The sequence below is a fragment of the Hypanus sabinus genome, unplaced genomic scaffold (genome assembly GCF_030144855.1).
Source record: "Hypanus sabinus isolate sHypSab1 unplaced genomic scaffold, sHypSab1.hap1 scaffold_112, whole genome shotgun sequence".
Classification (NCBI taxonomy): Eukaryota; Metazoa; Chordata; class Chondrichthyes; order Myliobatiformes; family Dasyatidae; genus Hypanus; species Hypanus sabinus.
Window position 1 is genome coordinate 235,089 of NW_026779177.1, and position 15,703 is coordinate 250,791.

Genomic DNA, 15,703 nt, shown 5'->3' on the forward strand with positions numbered 1-15,703 from the left:
TTTGTACCCTTCGGCCCCTCAGAGGTTGGGGCGTAACAAAATATAACTCCCAAACTATTGAGCTTGGGGGAAACAAGGCTTGAGAGTCTTGAGATGGTAAAGTATGGAAGTTCAGTTCATCCACGGAATAGGTAACGAGAGAGAGATATTTGTAATCCAGGGTAAATGTCGAGAGAAGGCAATTACGTCGAATTCCAAAGGTTCCATTGTTGTAAAATGAGAGAACAGTTGCTGTAGATTTTATGCTTCATCGTTCCAAATCCACATACGAATTATCACCGAAAGTGACTTGTCACAAGGGGTATCATCTTCAAGTGTATTGTCACACCACACCCCGCCAAGCGTTAACACAAAAGTAGTCTTCACAGGATACCTTAAATCCGATCCACACCTATGGATCAAACAAGGTGACAACCACACATTCGATGCATGGTGAATCAATACTTAACCCACACTTGTGGGCATAGGAAAGCTCTAAACAGTGACTCTTGGCCACTAGTTCCCTGGTTTCGATCCTTCCATTTTTCCTCCTTTATCTCGGTCTGACTCTGAGTGTCTGAGTCCTCGGTTAAAACTAAACAAGCTGTGAGTGATGTAAACAAGCTGCAAGCCAGACTGATTTGCCTTCTTAATCACTCTCTCTCTTAAAATGAATGTCCTCAGCAAGCAAAAGCAAGGGATTAATAACAATGAGAACTGACTGGTGTGCCAGTAGTTGGGATGACTGAATGAATCCTTTCCAACATTCTGAGCAGGTGAATAGCTCAGAATGTGTGAACTGACCGGTGTTTCTGTAGGGTGGAGGACTGAGTGAATCCCTTCCCACAGACTGAGCAGGTGAATGGCTTCTTCCCAGTGTGAACTTTCTGGTGTCTCTGTAGGGTGGATGAATCAGTGAATCTCTTCCCTCATTCTGAGCAGGTGAATAGCTCAGAATGTGTGAACTCGCTGATGTCTCAGTAGGTGGGATGACAGTGTGAATCCCTGCCCACAGTCTGAGCAGGTGAACGGCTTCTCCTGAGTGTGAACTCGCTGATGTCTCAGTAGGTGCGATGACCGAGTGAATGCCTTCCCTCATTCTGAGCAGGTGAATGGCTTCACCCCAGTGTGAACTCGCTGATGTCTCAGTAGGTGGGATGACCGAGTGAATGCCTTCCCGCATTCTGAGCAGGTGAATGGCTTCACCCCAGTGTGAACTCGCTGATGACTCTGCAGGTTGGATATCCGAGTGAAACCCTTCCCGCAGTCTAAGCAGGTGAACGACTTCTCCCCAGTGTGAACTCGCTGATGTTTCAGTAGGTGGGATGACAGTGTGAATCCCTGCCCACAGTCTGAGCAGGTGAACGGCTTCTCCCTAGTGTGAACTCGCTGATGTTTCAGTAGGTGGGATGACCGAGTGAATCTCTTCCCACATTCTGAGCAGGTGAATGGCTTCTCCCCAGTGTGAACTCGCTGATGTACCTTCAGTTGGGATGAGCAAGTGAATCCCTTCCCACAGTCTGAGCAGATGAACGGCTTCTCCCCAGTGTGAACTCGCCGATGACTCAGTAGGTTGGATAACTGAGTGAATCCCTTCCCACATTCTGAGCAGGTGAACGGCTTCTCCCCGGTGTGAACTCGCTGGTGTCTTTGTAGGTAGGATGACTGACTGAATGTCTTCCCACAGATTGAGCAGGTGAATGGCCTCTCCCCAGTGTGAACTGTCTGGTGAATCAGTAGGTGAGATGACATAGTGAATCCCTTACCACATTCTGAGCAAGTGAATGGCTTCTCCCCAGTGTGAACTCGCTGGTGTATCAGTAGGTGGGATGACATAGTGAATCCCTTACCACATTCTGAGCAGATGAACGGCTTCTCCCCAGTGTGAACTCGCTGGTGTATCAGTAGGTGAGATGACATAGTGAATCCCTTACCACATTCTGAGCAAGTGAACGGCTTCTCCCCAGTGTGAAGTTGCTGATGACTCCGCAGGTTACTTGACTGAGCGAATCCCTTCCCACAGACTGAGCAGGTGAACGGCTTCTTCCCAGTGTGAACTCGCTGGTGTTTCACTAGAGTCGATTCCAAAGTGAATCCCTTCCCACAGTCCGAGCAGGTGAATGGACACTCCTTGGTGTGAAATCGCTGGTGAGCCTTTAGGTCAGATGACTGAGTGAATCTCTTCCCACAGTCTGAGCAGGTGAATGGCTTCTCCCCAGTGTGAACTCGCTGGTGACACTGTAGGGTGAATAACCGTGCGAATCTCATCCCACAGTTCGAGCAAGTGAACGGCCGCTCCCCGGTGTGAACTCGCTGGTGTGCCATCAGGTTAGATGAGGAAGTGAATCCCTTCCCACAGTCTGAGCGTAAACGGCCTCTCCCCAGTGTGAACTCGCTGATGAACCTTCAGTTCAGATGACTTGATGAATCCCTTCCCACAGTCTGAGCAGGTGAATGGCCTCTCTCCAGTGTGAACTCGCTGATGAACTATCAGTTCAGTTGAGTTAATGAATCCCTTCCCACAGACTGAACAGGTGAACGGCCACTCCCCAGTGTGAACCACCTGATGTACCTTCAGGTTAGATGAGAAAGTGAATCCCTTCCCGCATTCTGAGCAGGTGAACGGTTTCTCCCTGGTGTGAACTCGCTGGTGTTCCTTCAGGTTAGATGAGAAAGTGAATCCCTTCCAACATTCTGTGCAGGTGAATGGCTTCTCTCCAGTGTGAGCTTGCTGGTGTCTCTGTAGGCTGGATGAATGAGTGAATCCCTTCCCACATTCTGAGCAGGTGAACGGTTTCTCTCCAGTGTGAACTCGCTGATGACTCAGCAGGCTGGATGACGAAATGAATTTCTTCCCACATTCTGAGCAGGTGAACGGTTTCTCTCCAGTGTGAACTCGCTGATGACTCCGCAGGCTGGATGACGAAATGAATTTCTTCCCACATTCTAAGCAGATGAATGGTTTCTCCCCAGTGTGAACTCGCTGATGACTCCGCAGGCTGGATGACGAAGTGAATTTCTTCCCGCATTCTAGGCAGATGAATGGCTTCTCCCCAGTGTGAACTTGCTTATGATTCTGCAGGTAGGATGACCGAGTGAATCCCTTACCGCAGTCTGAGCAGGTGAATGGCTTCTCCCTTGTGTGAACTGACTGGTGAGCCATTAGGTCAGATGACCGAGTGAATCCTTCCCCAGAAATTTAGCAGATGACCAGCTTCTGACTGGTGGGTCCACAGGTGGGATGACAGACTAAATACTTTTTTACACACAGAACAGGTGAATGACCTTGCCCAATGTGAACTTACTGATGTACCTTCAGTTGAGATGACTGACTGAATCCATTCCCACAGCCTGAGCAGAAGAATGGGCTCTCCCCTGTGTAAAATAATGGAGGTGCCAGTTGGTCAAATGACTGAGTGAATCTTGCCCCGTAGTCTGATCAGATAGGAAGGTTGATTGAATCCCTTGCTTCACCTCTTAAATATCTAGACAGAGACAGCAAAACTGGTGTGCCATGTTTGAGCTTCTGGGAGACAAATTCCTTCTCGTTTTTAACCTGTAAAAAGATTTACAAAATGCATCAACGGGAGTAGGACAACACTTCAGATGAGATTACTTGAGTTGCCAAGGTTTGATCCAGCATCACACTGTTATAGTGAGGTTCCACCCAAGTTGGACAGAGAAATCAACTTCTAACTGGGCACAGTGCTGGTATCTGGAATAACCATCAATTCCCTGATGCTCTTCTTGTTTCTATAGGAATGGGGCATTTCTGCCATCTCAAATCTGTGACCTGGCTCAGTTTGGCTCTCTCCATTGGTATTATTCCCTGTTCCTGCTGAGCTGCATGGGTGCCTGGCCACACAGTAACTGAAACATTCTCACACAAATAGTCTTTCTTAATGGGCAGCTGGAATTTTCCCTTATGTATTATTAACTTAAAGTGCCACAGTTTTAATGCCTTATAAAAATTTCCTGCTGAGATGAATAGTTGGTCCACACAGCTGTTCAATGGACACAGAGTGAATCTTTGAATTATTTCAGGCCCTTGCAGAAAAGTACCAATACAGAAACAGGCCCTTTGGACAATCTAGTTTGTGCTAAACTATTTAAACTGCCCACTCCCACAACCCTACCATTCAGGTACCTACACAAACCTCCTTAAATGTTGAAATTCAGCTCGAATTCTCCACTTTTGTTGGCTGCTCATTCCACACCCAGATAACCATCTGTGTGAAGAAGTTTCCCCTCACATTTCCCCTTAACATTTCACCTTTCACCCTTAACCCATGGCTTCTGGTTGTAGTCGCACACCATCTCCGTGGTAAAAGCCAGCTTGCATTTAGTCTATCTATGCCCCTCTATCACAATCAAATCTCCCCTCAATCTTCTACATTCCAAGGAATAAAATCCTATCCTGTTCAATCTTTCCTTGTTACCAAAGTCGCCCAGACCTGGCAACATCCTTGTGAATTTTCTCTGAACTCTCAGAACCTCTTTTACAACTTTCATGTAGGTAGGTGACCAACACTGCACAAAATATTCCAAATTAGGCCTCACCAATACCTTCTACAAGTCAACATAACATCTACCTACTGTTCATAGTGCTTTGGTTCATGAAGGCCAATGGGCCGAAATCTTTCTTTCCATCTCTATCTAACTGTGGCACCACTTTCAGTGAATTACGGACTTGTATTCCCAGGTCCCTTTCTTCTACAACACTCCTCAGTGCCCAACCAGTCAAATACAACACCTCACTCTTGTCTGCATTGAATTTCATTTTCCATTTCGCAAACCATTTTTCCAGCTGGTCCAGGTCGCACTATAAGCCATGATCATCTTCCTTGCTGTCCACTACACCCCAATCTTGTTGTCATCAACAAATTTACTGATGCAGTTAACCACAGTAATCCAGATTACTGATATAGATGACAAACAACATCAGATCCAGCACTGATCCCTATGACACACCACTGGTCAAAGGGTTCCAGTCAGAGAGGCTACCATACTCTGGCTTCTCCCAAAGACAGTGTCTCGTCCAATTTACTATCTCATCTTGAATGTTGAGTGACTGAACCTTCTTGACCAACCTCCCATATAAGACTTTGTCAAGTGCCTTGCCGAAGTCCATGTAGACAACATCCACTGCCTTGCCTTCATCCACTTCCCTGATAACTTCCTCGAGACTCTATAAGATTGGTTAGACATGACCTACCATGCACAAAGCTATGCTATCCATCCTTAATCAGTCCACATCGATCCAAATACTTATATATCCAGTTCCTGCACATATGTTAGAATAACTTTCCCCCTACTGATGTCAAGCTTACCAAGGTACAATTTCTTAGTTTATTTTTAGAGCCTTTCTTGAACAGCAGAACAACATTGGCTGTCCTCCAATCTTCCAGTACCTCACCTGTCACTAAGGATGATTTAAATATCTGTGCTTGGGCCCCTACAACTTCTGCACTTGTCTTCCACAGGGTCCGAGGGAACAATTTGTCAGGCACTGGGGATATATTCCAGGTAATTTACCTTCATACGGCAACAAGATTACCTCTGTAATCTGTACAGTGTCCATGAAGCTGATGCTACTTTGCCTCACATCTACAGACTCTGTGTCAATCTCCTGAGTAAATACGAATGCAGAAAAAATCTCCCCAATCTATTTTGTCTCCTCATATGGATTACCATTCTGATCTTGCAAAGGATTAATTTTTTCCCTTGCAATTTTTTGCACTTAACATATCTGCAGAATCCATGATTTCTTTCATCAGTGTTCACTTGAATTTCCTGTATCTCATAAGTAGCCCATTTGTTCCTATCTGCCTGTATGCACCTCCTTTTTATTGATCTGGGAGTGATCAAAACACTATCAAAACAAAGGGATGATACAGCTGCATGTTGGGGGGTGGGGGTAAGTGGGGTTAAACTAAATTTGCAGGGGGAATGGATGCCTGAATAACAGAACAGATAGTGGAGGGGTTTTGAAGACAGGTGTTGTTCAGAACTCAAAGTCAGGAATGAAAAACATTGAGCATGATGCAGTGAATATGCTGAGCCCTGTATATCTCAATGCAAGGTGCATGATAGGAAAGGTGGATGTGTTCAGGGAATGGATCAACACCTGGAATTAAGACACTAGGATCTGGCAACTGTGGACTGGGACAGGCTGCTTTATGGCAAAGCTGTGCTTGGTCAGTGGGAGGCCTTCAAAGTGAAATTTTGAAAGTACAAAGTTGGTATGTGTTTGTCAGAATAAAAGGTAAAGATAGAAACTGCAGGGAACCTTGGATTTCAAGATATATTGAGACACTGGTGAAGCACAAAATGGAGTTGCATAACAGGGATCGGCAGGCAGGTTCTTTTGAAGTGTAAAAAATACAAGAGAACACATAAGAGATAAATCAGGATGGCTAAGAGAAGACATGAGGTTGCCCTTGCAGAAAAGATTAATCATCAAGGACTCCAGGGATAGATTAAGAGCAAAAGGATTGTAAGGCACAAAGTTGGTTCACTGTAAGACCAGAATGGCAATCCACGTATGGAACCAAAGCAGATGGGGGAGATCTTAAATATGTTTTCATCTCTATTTACTCAGGAGATAGACAAAGGTTCTATTGGAGTGTGAAAAAGCCACATTAAAATCATGGACACTGTACAGATTAACGAAGAGATGTTATTTCCTGTTCAACATAGAACATTGAGCATTGAAATCTACATCATATTCCAGGCCATTCAGCCTACAACATTGTGCCAACCACGTAACTTACTCTAGAAACTGCCTAGAATTTCCCTAGCAAATAGCACTCTATTTTTCTAAGCTCCATGTGCCTATCTAAGAGGCTGTTAAAACACCCTATTGTATCTGCCTCGACCACCGCTGCTGGCAGTGGATTACACGCACGCACTATTTTCTAGGTAAAAAATTTACCCTTGCCATCCCCTCGGTAGCTATTTCCAAGCACCTTAAAACTATGCCCTCTCGTGTTAGCCATTTCAACCCTGGGGCAAAAACCTCTGACTATCCACACGATCAATGCCCTTCATCACTTTATAAACCTAAAAAAGGTTCTGAGCATTAGAAAGTAAGTTTGCTTTGAGGATCTGTTAGAATTATGAGGGTATAGATAGGGTAAATGCAAACAGCTTTTTCCGCTGAGGTTGGGTAGGATGACAACCAGAGGTCATGGGTAAGTGGGGAAGGTGAAAATTTAACGGTACCATTTGGGAAAGCTCTCTAATGAAATGGTCGTGAGAGTGGGGAATGAGATGCCAGCAAAAGTGGTGAATATAAGCCCGGTTTCAACAATAAGAGAAGTTTGATAGGTACTTGGATGGTAGGGGCATGAAGGGTGATTGTCCCAGTGCAGGTAGTTGAATTAGACAGCTTAAATGTGTTCTCGGCATTGACTAGGTGGGCCAAATAGCCTGTTTCTCTACTGAACTTCTCCATGTTTCTATGATAGAGAAGCTGGCCAAACTTGTAAGGGGAAAGGTAGCAGTGACAACAGAGCAGCAATGGCTGGAGTTTCTGGGAGCAATTCGGCAGCTGAGTGATCGATGCAGCCCAATGAAGTGGAAGCATAGGAAAGGCAGGAGAACACAACCATGGTTAAAATGAGAAGCCAAAGCAACAGAAAAACCAAAGAGAGAGCAAACAACCAAGAGCAAAATCTATTGGGAAGCTTTTAGAAACCAACAGAAGATGACTAAAAAAAAAGTCAGATGAGCTCGCATGGATTTATGATTTGTAGTCATTAATGAGTCTTGGTAGCACCCAACAGTCTGAGACATTCAGAAGAATAAAATATCCGGGGCCTCAAAATCTCTTGAAAACCAAGGATCCCTGCATCAGTTACCTTTCAACTGTTATTTTGATAGACACATACAAACTCAACTCCCTCAAAATTTCACTTCTGAAGGCCTCACACTTACCAAGTACTCCTTTGCCAGAAAACAGCCAGTCGCAAACCACACTTATCAGATCCTTTCAGATGCCATCAAAATTGACCTTTCTCCAATTTAGAATATCAATCCATGTTCCAGACCTCTCTTTTTCCATATTTACTTTTGAATCTCATGGCATTACGATCACTAATTTCTGTCATCAGCCCTGGATCATTTCCTAACAGCTTATTGCACACTTCTACATTGGGAATCCTACGCACTGATTAATGGCACATTTGACAAACTCTACCCCATCTAGTCCTTTTACATTATGGGAGTCCTAGTCAATATATGGAAAGTTAAAATCACTTACTGCATCAACCTTTGTTTCTTGGCATGGTCTGCAATCTCTCTAAAAACTTGTTCCTCTAAATCCCTCAGACTATTGGGTGCAACAAAGTCCCAATCATGGCTACAATATTATAATGCCCTGTCCTCAGCTCATCTGGCTTTCCTACGATGCTTCTTGCTTTATGATATACACAGCTCAGCACATTCATCGCACCATGCTCAGCCATTTGATTGCTGATTCCATCTGAGGACTGAACAACTTCTGACCAAGCCTTTAAAGGCGGGAATCTGTCCCCTCAGTTTAACTCCCTACTGCTCCAATACTTACCAACTAAGTTAGCCAACATGATTAAAACAAATAACATGGATGGCCTGACAATGACCAAAATCGAATGTGACGAGCTTTAACATATTGTTGGGACCTGACTTTCAAATCCCAAACAACCCTGAAGGGAACTAATATTAAAGGTGAAGATGTTCAGTGGGAAGAAGGACACAAGAGGGCAATATCTGGGGATCAGAAATGGGAAGAAAAACCTACCAAGAGACAGGTGGGGACAACAACCCATATTCAAATTAACAAGCTAGGATGCTTCCTGCCGTGAGTACCATCCCTCAGGAAGAGCCCAACGGAACATGGCAAGTTGCTGGAATTCCAATTCCGTTTATGATTGATATGCCGGCAACCACAGCCACTCTCAATCAGGAAGTAATATCGGAAAATGGATTCCAGCTATGAAACACTACAATCACTCTGTCTGGGTTCGAAGGCACGGAACGCACGTATTCACATACACAGCCACTGCAGGTGGAATTCCAGGGGGATTGAGTAAAGCCAGTATTATGCACCCCTCTAGGGACAAAGTTCCCAGTCACATTAGAGTGGATAAAGGAAGAGAGAACAGTGCATTACTGGCCGAAGTTCCGGATTTCCTTTGGTGACAAACAGGACAGGTGGTTCCCCATACCGTGAGGGTTTGCCTTGGGTTCAAGCCAAAGAGCCTAGGGTTCCTTGCCTACACCCTGATGAAGCAAGCCTCCAGCACCGAGGGAGGCTGGCCAGACTTGGCCGCATGCCAACTCTGATACTGGAAGGACTCAGGTGAAGACAGGACATCTGGTAAGACACTCTTTTAATATTGACCGAACACAAGAGGCTGTACTCCATCTCTGCGCAATTTCAGGCCATGAAATTGGCCTTGCTTGTTAATTTCTAAAACTGCCCCCCATCTGGATCACCATGAAAAGAGGACAGAGGTTCCTATCCATTCTGCTATATCCCCTCAAGCCCGAGGCAATGTTTTATGAGAATGGAAGCCCTTTTGTGGATCCAGCAGGGAAACAATAATCTGGTGATGCGATAGTAACTGACAGTGAAGTAATTGAGCAGGACTCTTTTGAAACAGCTGTCTCGTCCAGAAGGATGAGCTGTTGCTCTGACTTGTGCCTGTATCCTAGCAACAGATAAAAGTGAGAACAATTACACGGACTCCCGTTATGCATTTGGAGTTGTACATGACTACCGGGCTCTCTGGGAACATGGGGATTCCTGACTTCCTCTGGCCACCCCATTAGTAATGTCACCTTTGTAAACAACTTACTCACTGCTCCACAGCTACCTTGAGTTCTGGCCATTATTAATGTGCGGCCCACACCCGCATGTCCAAACAGGTCACTAAACCCAATGCTTTAGCAGATTAGACAGCGAAAAGTGCTGCACAATCCTCGATAGTTGTAGTCCTCTCAGGTTCCCGTCAAGCAATCCTCCATGACTCAAGCAGAACGGGTTTGCCAGACATGTGGGAGGAGCGTACTTTTCAGGGGGACGCCTCTGAGGAGCAGTGCAAGCTGTGGTTCCAGATGGGGTGCCAGAAAGTCCCCAACCTAGGTTTTTAGATCACCACAGCGGGACAGGTTTGTGTCCCTACACAGTTTTTACCTATATTGGTCAATTATGTACACACCTGGAAAAGGAGGAAATGGTTGTTAACCTGCACCCTGCACACCGGGTACGACTCCCTTGACCATTTTCGTGTCTACAAGTTGATGTTACTGAATTGCCTAGAGTACATTGCTATAGATACTGCTTAGTTAATATAGATGCATTTAATAGATGGATTGAAGCTATTCCAACTACCAATAATACTGTTATGACTGTTGTGAAGGTATTATTATGGGATATAATTCCCAGGTACGGCCTGCCAGAGATGCTGAGCTCTGACAATGGCCCACACTTTGTGGTGAAAGCAAGCGAAGGGGTATGTAACAAACTAGCTATCAGGCAATAATTCTACCGTACACCACCCACGGGTTGCTGCCATAGTGGAAAGTGTCAATGGCACTCTGAAGAGTATATTGGCCAAACTAACAGCGGAGACTGGACTCACTTGCTTGAAGGTCCTACTGTTAGACCTATTCCACATGAGGGTCACCCCACAGGGGAAAACAGTGTTGACACCAACTGAAATCATTTATGGATGGCCCATGAGGACACCATGTGGACCAAGAACTGGGATTGAGGGAAACTCAGACCTCGGTGGAGAGGACCATATCAGGTGTTACTGACCACTCCACAGCTCTGAGACTGAAGGGGCAATCTCGATGGATACATCGAACAGATTATAAACGTGTTACTGAAGGAACTGCGTAGAAGGACTCTCTTGGACTAAAGGAAAAAGAATTGGTTGATAGTGGTGTGACGAACCTCTAGGTTTCTTGCCATGGACTGTCATTTTAAGAGACAGTGCCTGAGTGACATCAGCCACCAGCTTTCTTGACTCTTGTTTGATTCTTACTGAGAGAGAGGGAGGGGTGGAACTATTTCACTCTGCAGCGTGTTTACACTTGCTCACAGCTTGTGTTTACATAGCTCGCAGTTTGCTTTATTTAAGCAAGGACAGTCAGACGGAGAGAAAGAAAGAGGATGGAAGGTTCGAAACAAAGGACCTAGTGGCCGAAGTTCGCTGTTTGAACTCTCCTGTGCCCACAGAACAATACTGAATGTGTGATTGTCACTTTGTTTGATCCACGGGAGTGGATCTTTATGTTTGGCAGTGTCCTGTGAAGACCACTTGTGCCAACCCTTGCCTGGGGGTGGTAACTCACTTGTACAGGGTACCCCGTGACAAATCACTGTTGGTGATAATTCCTATAATCCGTATGGGGATTTTGATGGAGTATCCCGTGGCTACCACTTTTGTTAACCCTTAACTGGATTTGGGTGCGTTATCTGGTGACCACTTGTGGGAAAGGTATTCTGTGGAAATCACTGTCGGTAATACTTTGTGTGTTGGATCTGGATTGAGAGTACCTTGTGGAATCTACCTGTGTGTTAACCCTTGCCTGGGTGGTAGTTCCCTTTGAAGACGGTACCCCTGTTATCAGCTAGTTTTGGTGATAATTCATATGTGGATTTGGAACGAAGACGGATAAGATCTTCGGCGACTGTTATCCTGTTTTACCACCGTGGAACTTGTGGGATTGGAAGCAATTGCCTACTCTCGACATTCACCTTGGATTACAAATATCTCTCTTTCATCATTTATTCGGGGGATGAGCTGAACTTTCACACTTTACCATCTTCAGACTCTAAGCTTGGTATTCCCTGAGCTCAATGGTTTGGGAGTTATATTTACACATATGTATACACATAACACTGTTAACCATAGAACACTACAGCACAGTACAGGCCCTTCAGCCCTTCATGTTGTGCCGACCCATATAACCCTTAAAAAATATACTAAATCCACACTACCACATAACCCTCTATTTTTCTTTCATCCATGTGCCTGTCCAAGAGGCTCTTAAATAGCCCTAATGTTATAGCCTCCAACACCATCCCTGGCAAGTCATTCCAGGCACCCACAAACCTCTGTGTAAAAAAAACTTACCACTGATGTCTCCCCTAGACTTCCCTCCCTTAATTTTATACATATGCCCTCTGGTGTTTGCTATTGCTGCCATGGGAAACAGAGACTGAGTATCCACCCTGTCTATGCTTCTCATAATCTTGTAGACCTCTATCAAGTCCCCTCTCATTCTTGTACTCTCCAAAGTGAAAAGTCCCAGCTCTGCTAACCTTGATTCATATGACTTGTTCTCCAAACCAGGCAACATCCTGGTAAATCTCCTCTGCACCCTCTCCATAGCGTCCACCTCCTTCCTATAATGAGGTGACCAGAACTGAACGTAATACTCTTAAAGTGCAGTCTCACCAAAGATTTGTAGAGTTGCAACATGACCTCTCTACTCTTGAACTCAATCCCCCTGTTAATGAAGCCTAGCAGCCCATAGGCCTTCTTAACCACAGTATCAACCTGTGCAGCAACCTTGAGGGATGTATGGATTTGAACCCAAAGGTCCCTTTTGATTGTTTTGATTAAGTTGTTATAGTATAAGTAGATACAAATAAAGATAGTGGTGTTAATATCAAAACCAGACTCCATGTCTGGTCTATAGCTGCTGGTTCAATTAAATTGTTACAGGTATGTAACACTGGTATTCGTGTTTATGTCTTTGAGAGGGATCACCCCAGCATCCAGGGTCCCCGTGTTAACACATTTCTGTATCTCTGTCACACCGATGCCGAACAGGTAGTACTAGGGGCCTGCTGGGTTTGTGCCGAAATTCTGCAGCATAGTAAAACTATGACTCCAATGTCAGTAATCCTGTTCAACCAGAGTGAGGAACTCTCAGCCTGGGCTTTCACAAATAACGCCAGGGGAAGAGAGATGAGGAACTGGGGTCCAGTCAGAGATGACTGTGGCTGTCAGTATTCTGAGGGATGGTATCTCAGGCTCCCACCAAACACAACTTCCTAGACTGGGAAACATGCATCCTGACCATACTTGCAGGCGCCCAGCAGCGGAGAGGAACAACTGAGACTGAGTGATTTTGGATGATCACTTTTCTCTCCTATGGAGTAGCCAGGAATCCACCAAAGATAATCAATTTGGCTACAGCACTTGAGGAGCCGGCCACAATACTGCAGGGGCTCTGACAGAAACACAGGCCCAAGAAAACAGACAATTCCACTGAAACGAGTGCAATCCAGCAAACAGTCGTACAGAATCATTTGGCTTTAGATTTTATCCTCACTGAGAAAGGGGGAACCTGTGCTATTAGTGACATAGAATGCTGCACCTATATCCCTGATGAGTCTACCAACATTACATCCCTTTCCGAGCACACTGCCAGGGAGATTGATAGCATCAAGAAAGTAGGGCAGGATTTACACAGGTTCACCGAAGGGTCGAAATGTTAGTATTTGAAGGCTTGTTTGGTAATATGTGGGGCATGATATTGCATTATGGCTTAATAGTTGTGCATATCATTGTTATATTTACTGTTGTGCACTGTTTTTATCCATTGATAAGTCAATGTTGTACACGGTTGCTTTCTCTGTGAAAAAATTACTGCTTGATCATGTAATGATCAAAAGGAGGGAGTGGTGAACTATGTAAAAGGGTTAACACTTCCTTAAACAATAGCCGCCTGTTCTTCTGAAAGAAATTGCTGATGATCAGCCAATGTACCAAGCCATGCTGAGCCATATTTCTTCTTGAGGGTAGCTAGCTAGGGTTTCTGTATGTTTATCTGAATTGTGCACTCATGCGTAGAGATAGGACAGCTTCAATCTGTCCTGTGTGTGTAAGCCGTTATGACTATTTTGTAATTTATCTTAAGTGGCTGTAATATAGTAAATAACCAGCCTGCCTTCTGTGGTGGGTATCTGGGTACCTGTGGTGTAAGGGGAATTGTTAGTCAGTTAGTGGATTGGGCGGGAACAGTCATAGATGTTCCTGTTTGAGCGACTAACTGAGTAAGTCCCAGGTGCTTGGAGTAAAGAGTTTGTATTTATATGGTCTTTGAGTGACTTTTTCCAGATTCGACTTCCACAGAATGGCAGTGGTTTTAAAGGGCTGGGCTGCTGGAAGCACATTACCAGACCTGGAATGGTTGCAACTGGATCTGACAGAGGCATAACTGGTTCTTCTGGGCACATTCAGACTCCCTCCAACTATTTCTCACCTTCCTTTGTACAGGTATGTAATGTCTAAAGGACCAGTGTTTGAGTAAATGAGTCTCACCAAACTTTCTCCTGACTGAATCACTGGAATCTCCGAGTCAGATGGATTCTCTTCAGTTGATGCTCTCAATCCTCGGGATGGTTCACTTGTTGATGTTCCCCTGCCTTCAGTTGTGGTATGCTTCCAGTTGGGGTTTTTATTCCAATAAATCTCTCACCGCAGGTCTGACTTTAACATGAAAAATAATGAAGCACATTGACAATAGTAAGGAGAACCAAACATTTCTGCTTAATGCTACTAAGAGCAAAACTCATTGAAATTTAAATGTTGAATATAATGATCTCAGTGAACAATCTTTTATTGTCCCTCACACTTCACAAAAAGATATGGGAGAAGAAGGAGCCATCATTCAGTCATGGTAAGACACAAGACACAGGAACAAAATTAGTTGATTCGATCAATCTGGTTTGCCCACCATTCAACCATGGCTGATTTTCATTCCAACACCATATTCCTGCCTTCCTCCTGTAACCCTGAAGCTACTTAGCAATCATCAATATATTAATCTCTGTCATAAACATAACCAAATGGCAGCCTCAACTACCCTCTGCAGCAACAAATTCCACAGATCAGACATCCTTTGGCTGAAGAAATTTTCTCACCTCAATTTTAAAGGGAAGCGTCTTTATTCTGAGCCTATGCTGTCAGATCACAGACTCTCCGTCTAATGGAAACATCCTCTCCATGTCCACTGTATCCAGGCTTTCCAGCATTCGGTAGGTTTACTTAACCATACATCCCTCCACCACCCCCACCGTCCCTCTGAACTCCATTGAGCACAGGTCCACAACCATCAAATGCTCCTCATACATAAAGCCGATCATTCCTGAGATTATTCTTGTAAACCTTGTTCGCAACACACCACGTGATCGTGAGTCACAAAGCGGGGGGCGGGGCAGATCTGCGGCACACAGCCTCACGTGACCTGTTGGCGGGACTCCCCTTTCAGTGCTGAGAAAATAGACAGCCTGGGCTCCTGGTTTGGATCGCTTAATTCCGTGAAGCCGATACATTTCTGACGAGCCCAGATAACTGGGTACTAAATGAGTAATAGGCCCTCATTTCGGGGCTCAAGGCCAGCATTGGATCTCCCCGCCCGGGATCGGTCTCAATACTCACCGATTCTTCTGCCCCCAGACAGTGATCCCAAATCCGCAGAACGCAACCCAGCTGGAGACTGTGAGCATGTGCAAAGATATAGGCGCATCATCCGGAGGGCGGGGCCTCGGAAGCGACGCAGAGTTCCAGCTCATCTGTGGTTAAATGGGAGGGGCAAATCGGATCACGTGACTCCTCCTCGCGCGCGCGCGCGCTCTCTCTCTCTCTCTCTCTCTCTCTCTCCCTCTCCCTCTCCCTCTCCTCTCCCTCTCCCTCTCCCTCTCCCTCTCCCCCTC

At 45.2% G+C, this 15,703-nt stretch overlaps 1 protein-coding gene across 1 annotated transcript; it reads right to left on the reverse strand.

The window, feature by feature from the left end:
- Nucleotides 1–963: 963 nt before the first annotated feature.
- On the reverse strand, nt 964–14,404 carry LOC132386364 (gastrula zinc finger protein XlCGF57.1-like). Its single transcript, XM_059958617.1, has 4 exons — nt 14,310–14,404; nt 2,887–3,535; nt 2,384–2,841; nt 964–2,217 (listed from the first exon to the last, which is right to left on the reverse strand). Exons 2-4 carry the CDS (start codon nt 3,140–3,142, stop codon nt 1,075–1,077), a joined length of 1,857 nt encoding a protein of 618 aa, XP_059814600.1. The 5' UTR covers nt 3,143–3,535; nt 14,310–14,404; the 3' UTR covers nt 964–1,074.
- Nucleotides 14,405–15,703: the final 1,299 nt, after the last annotated feature.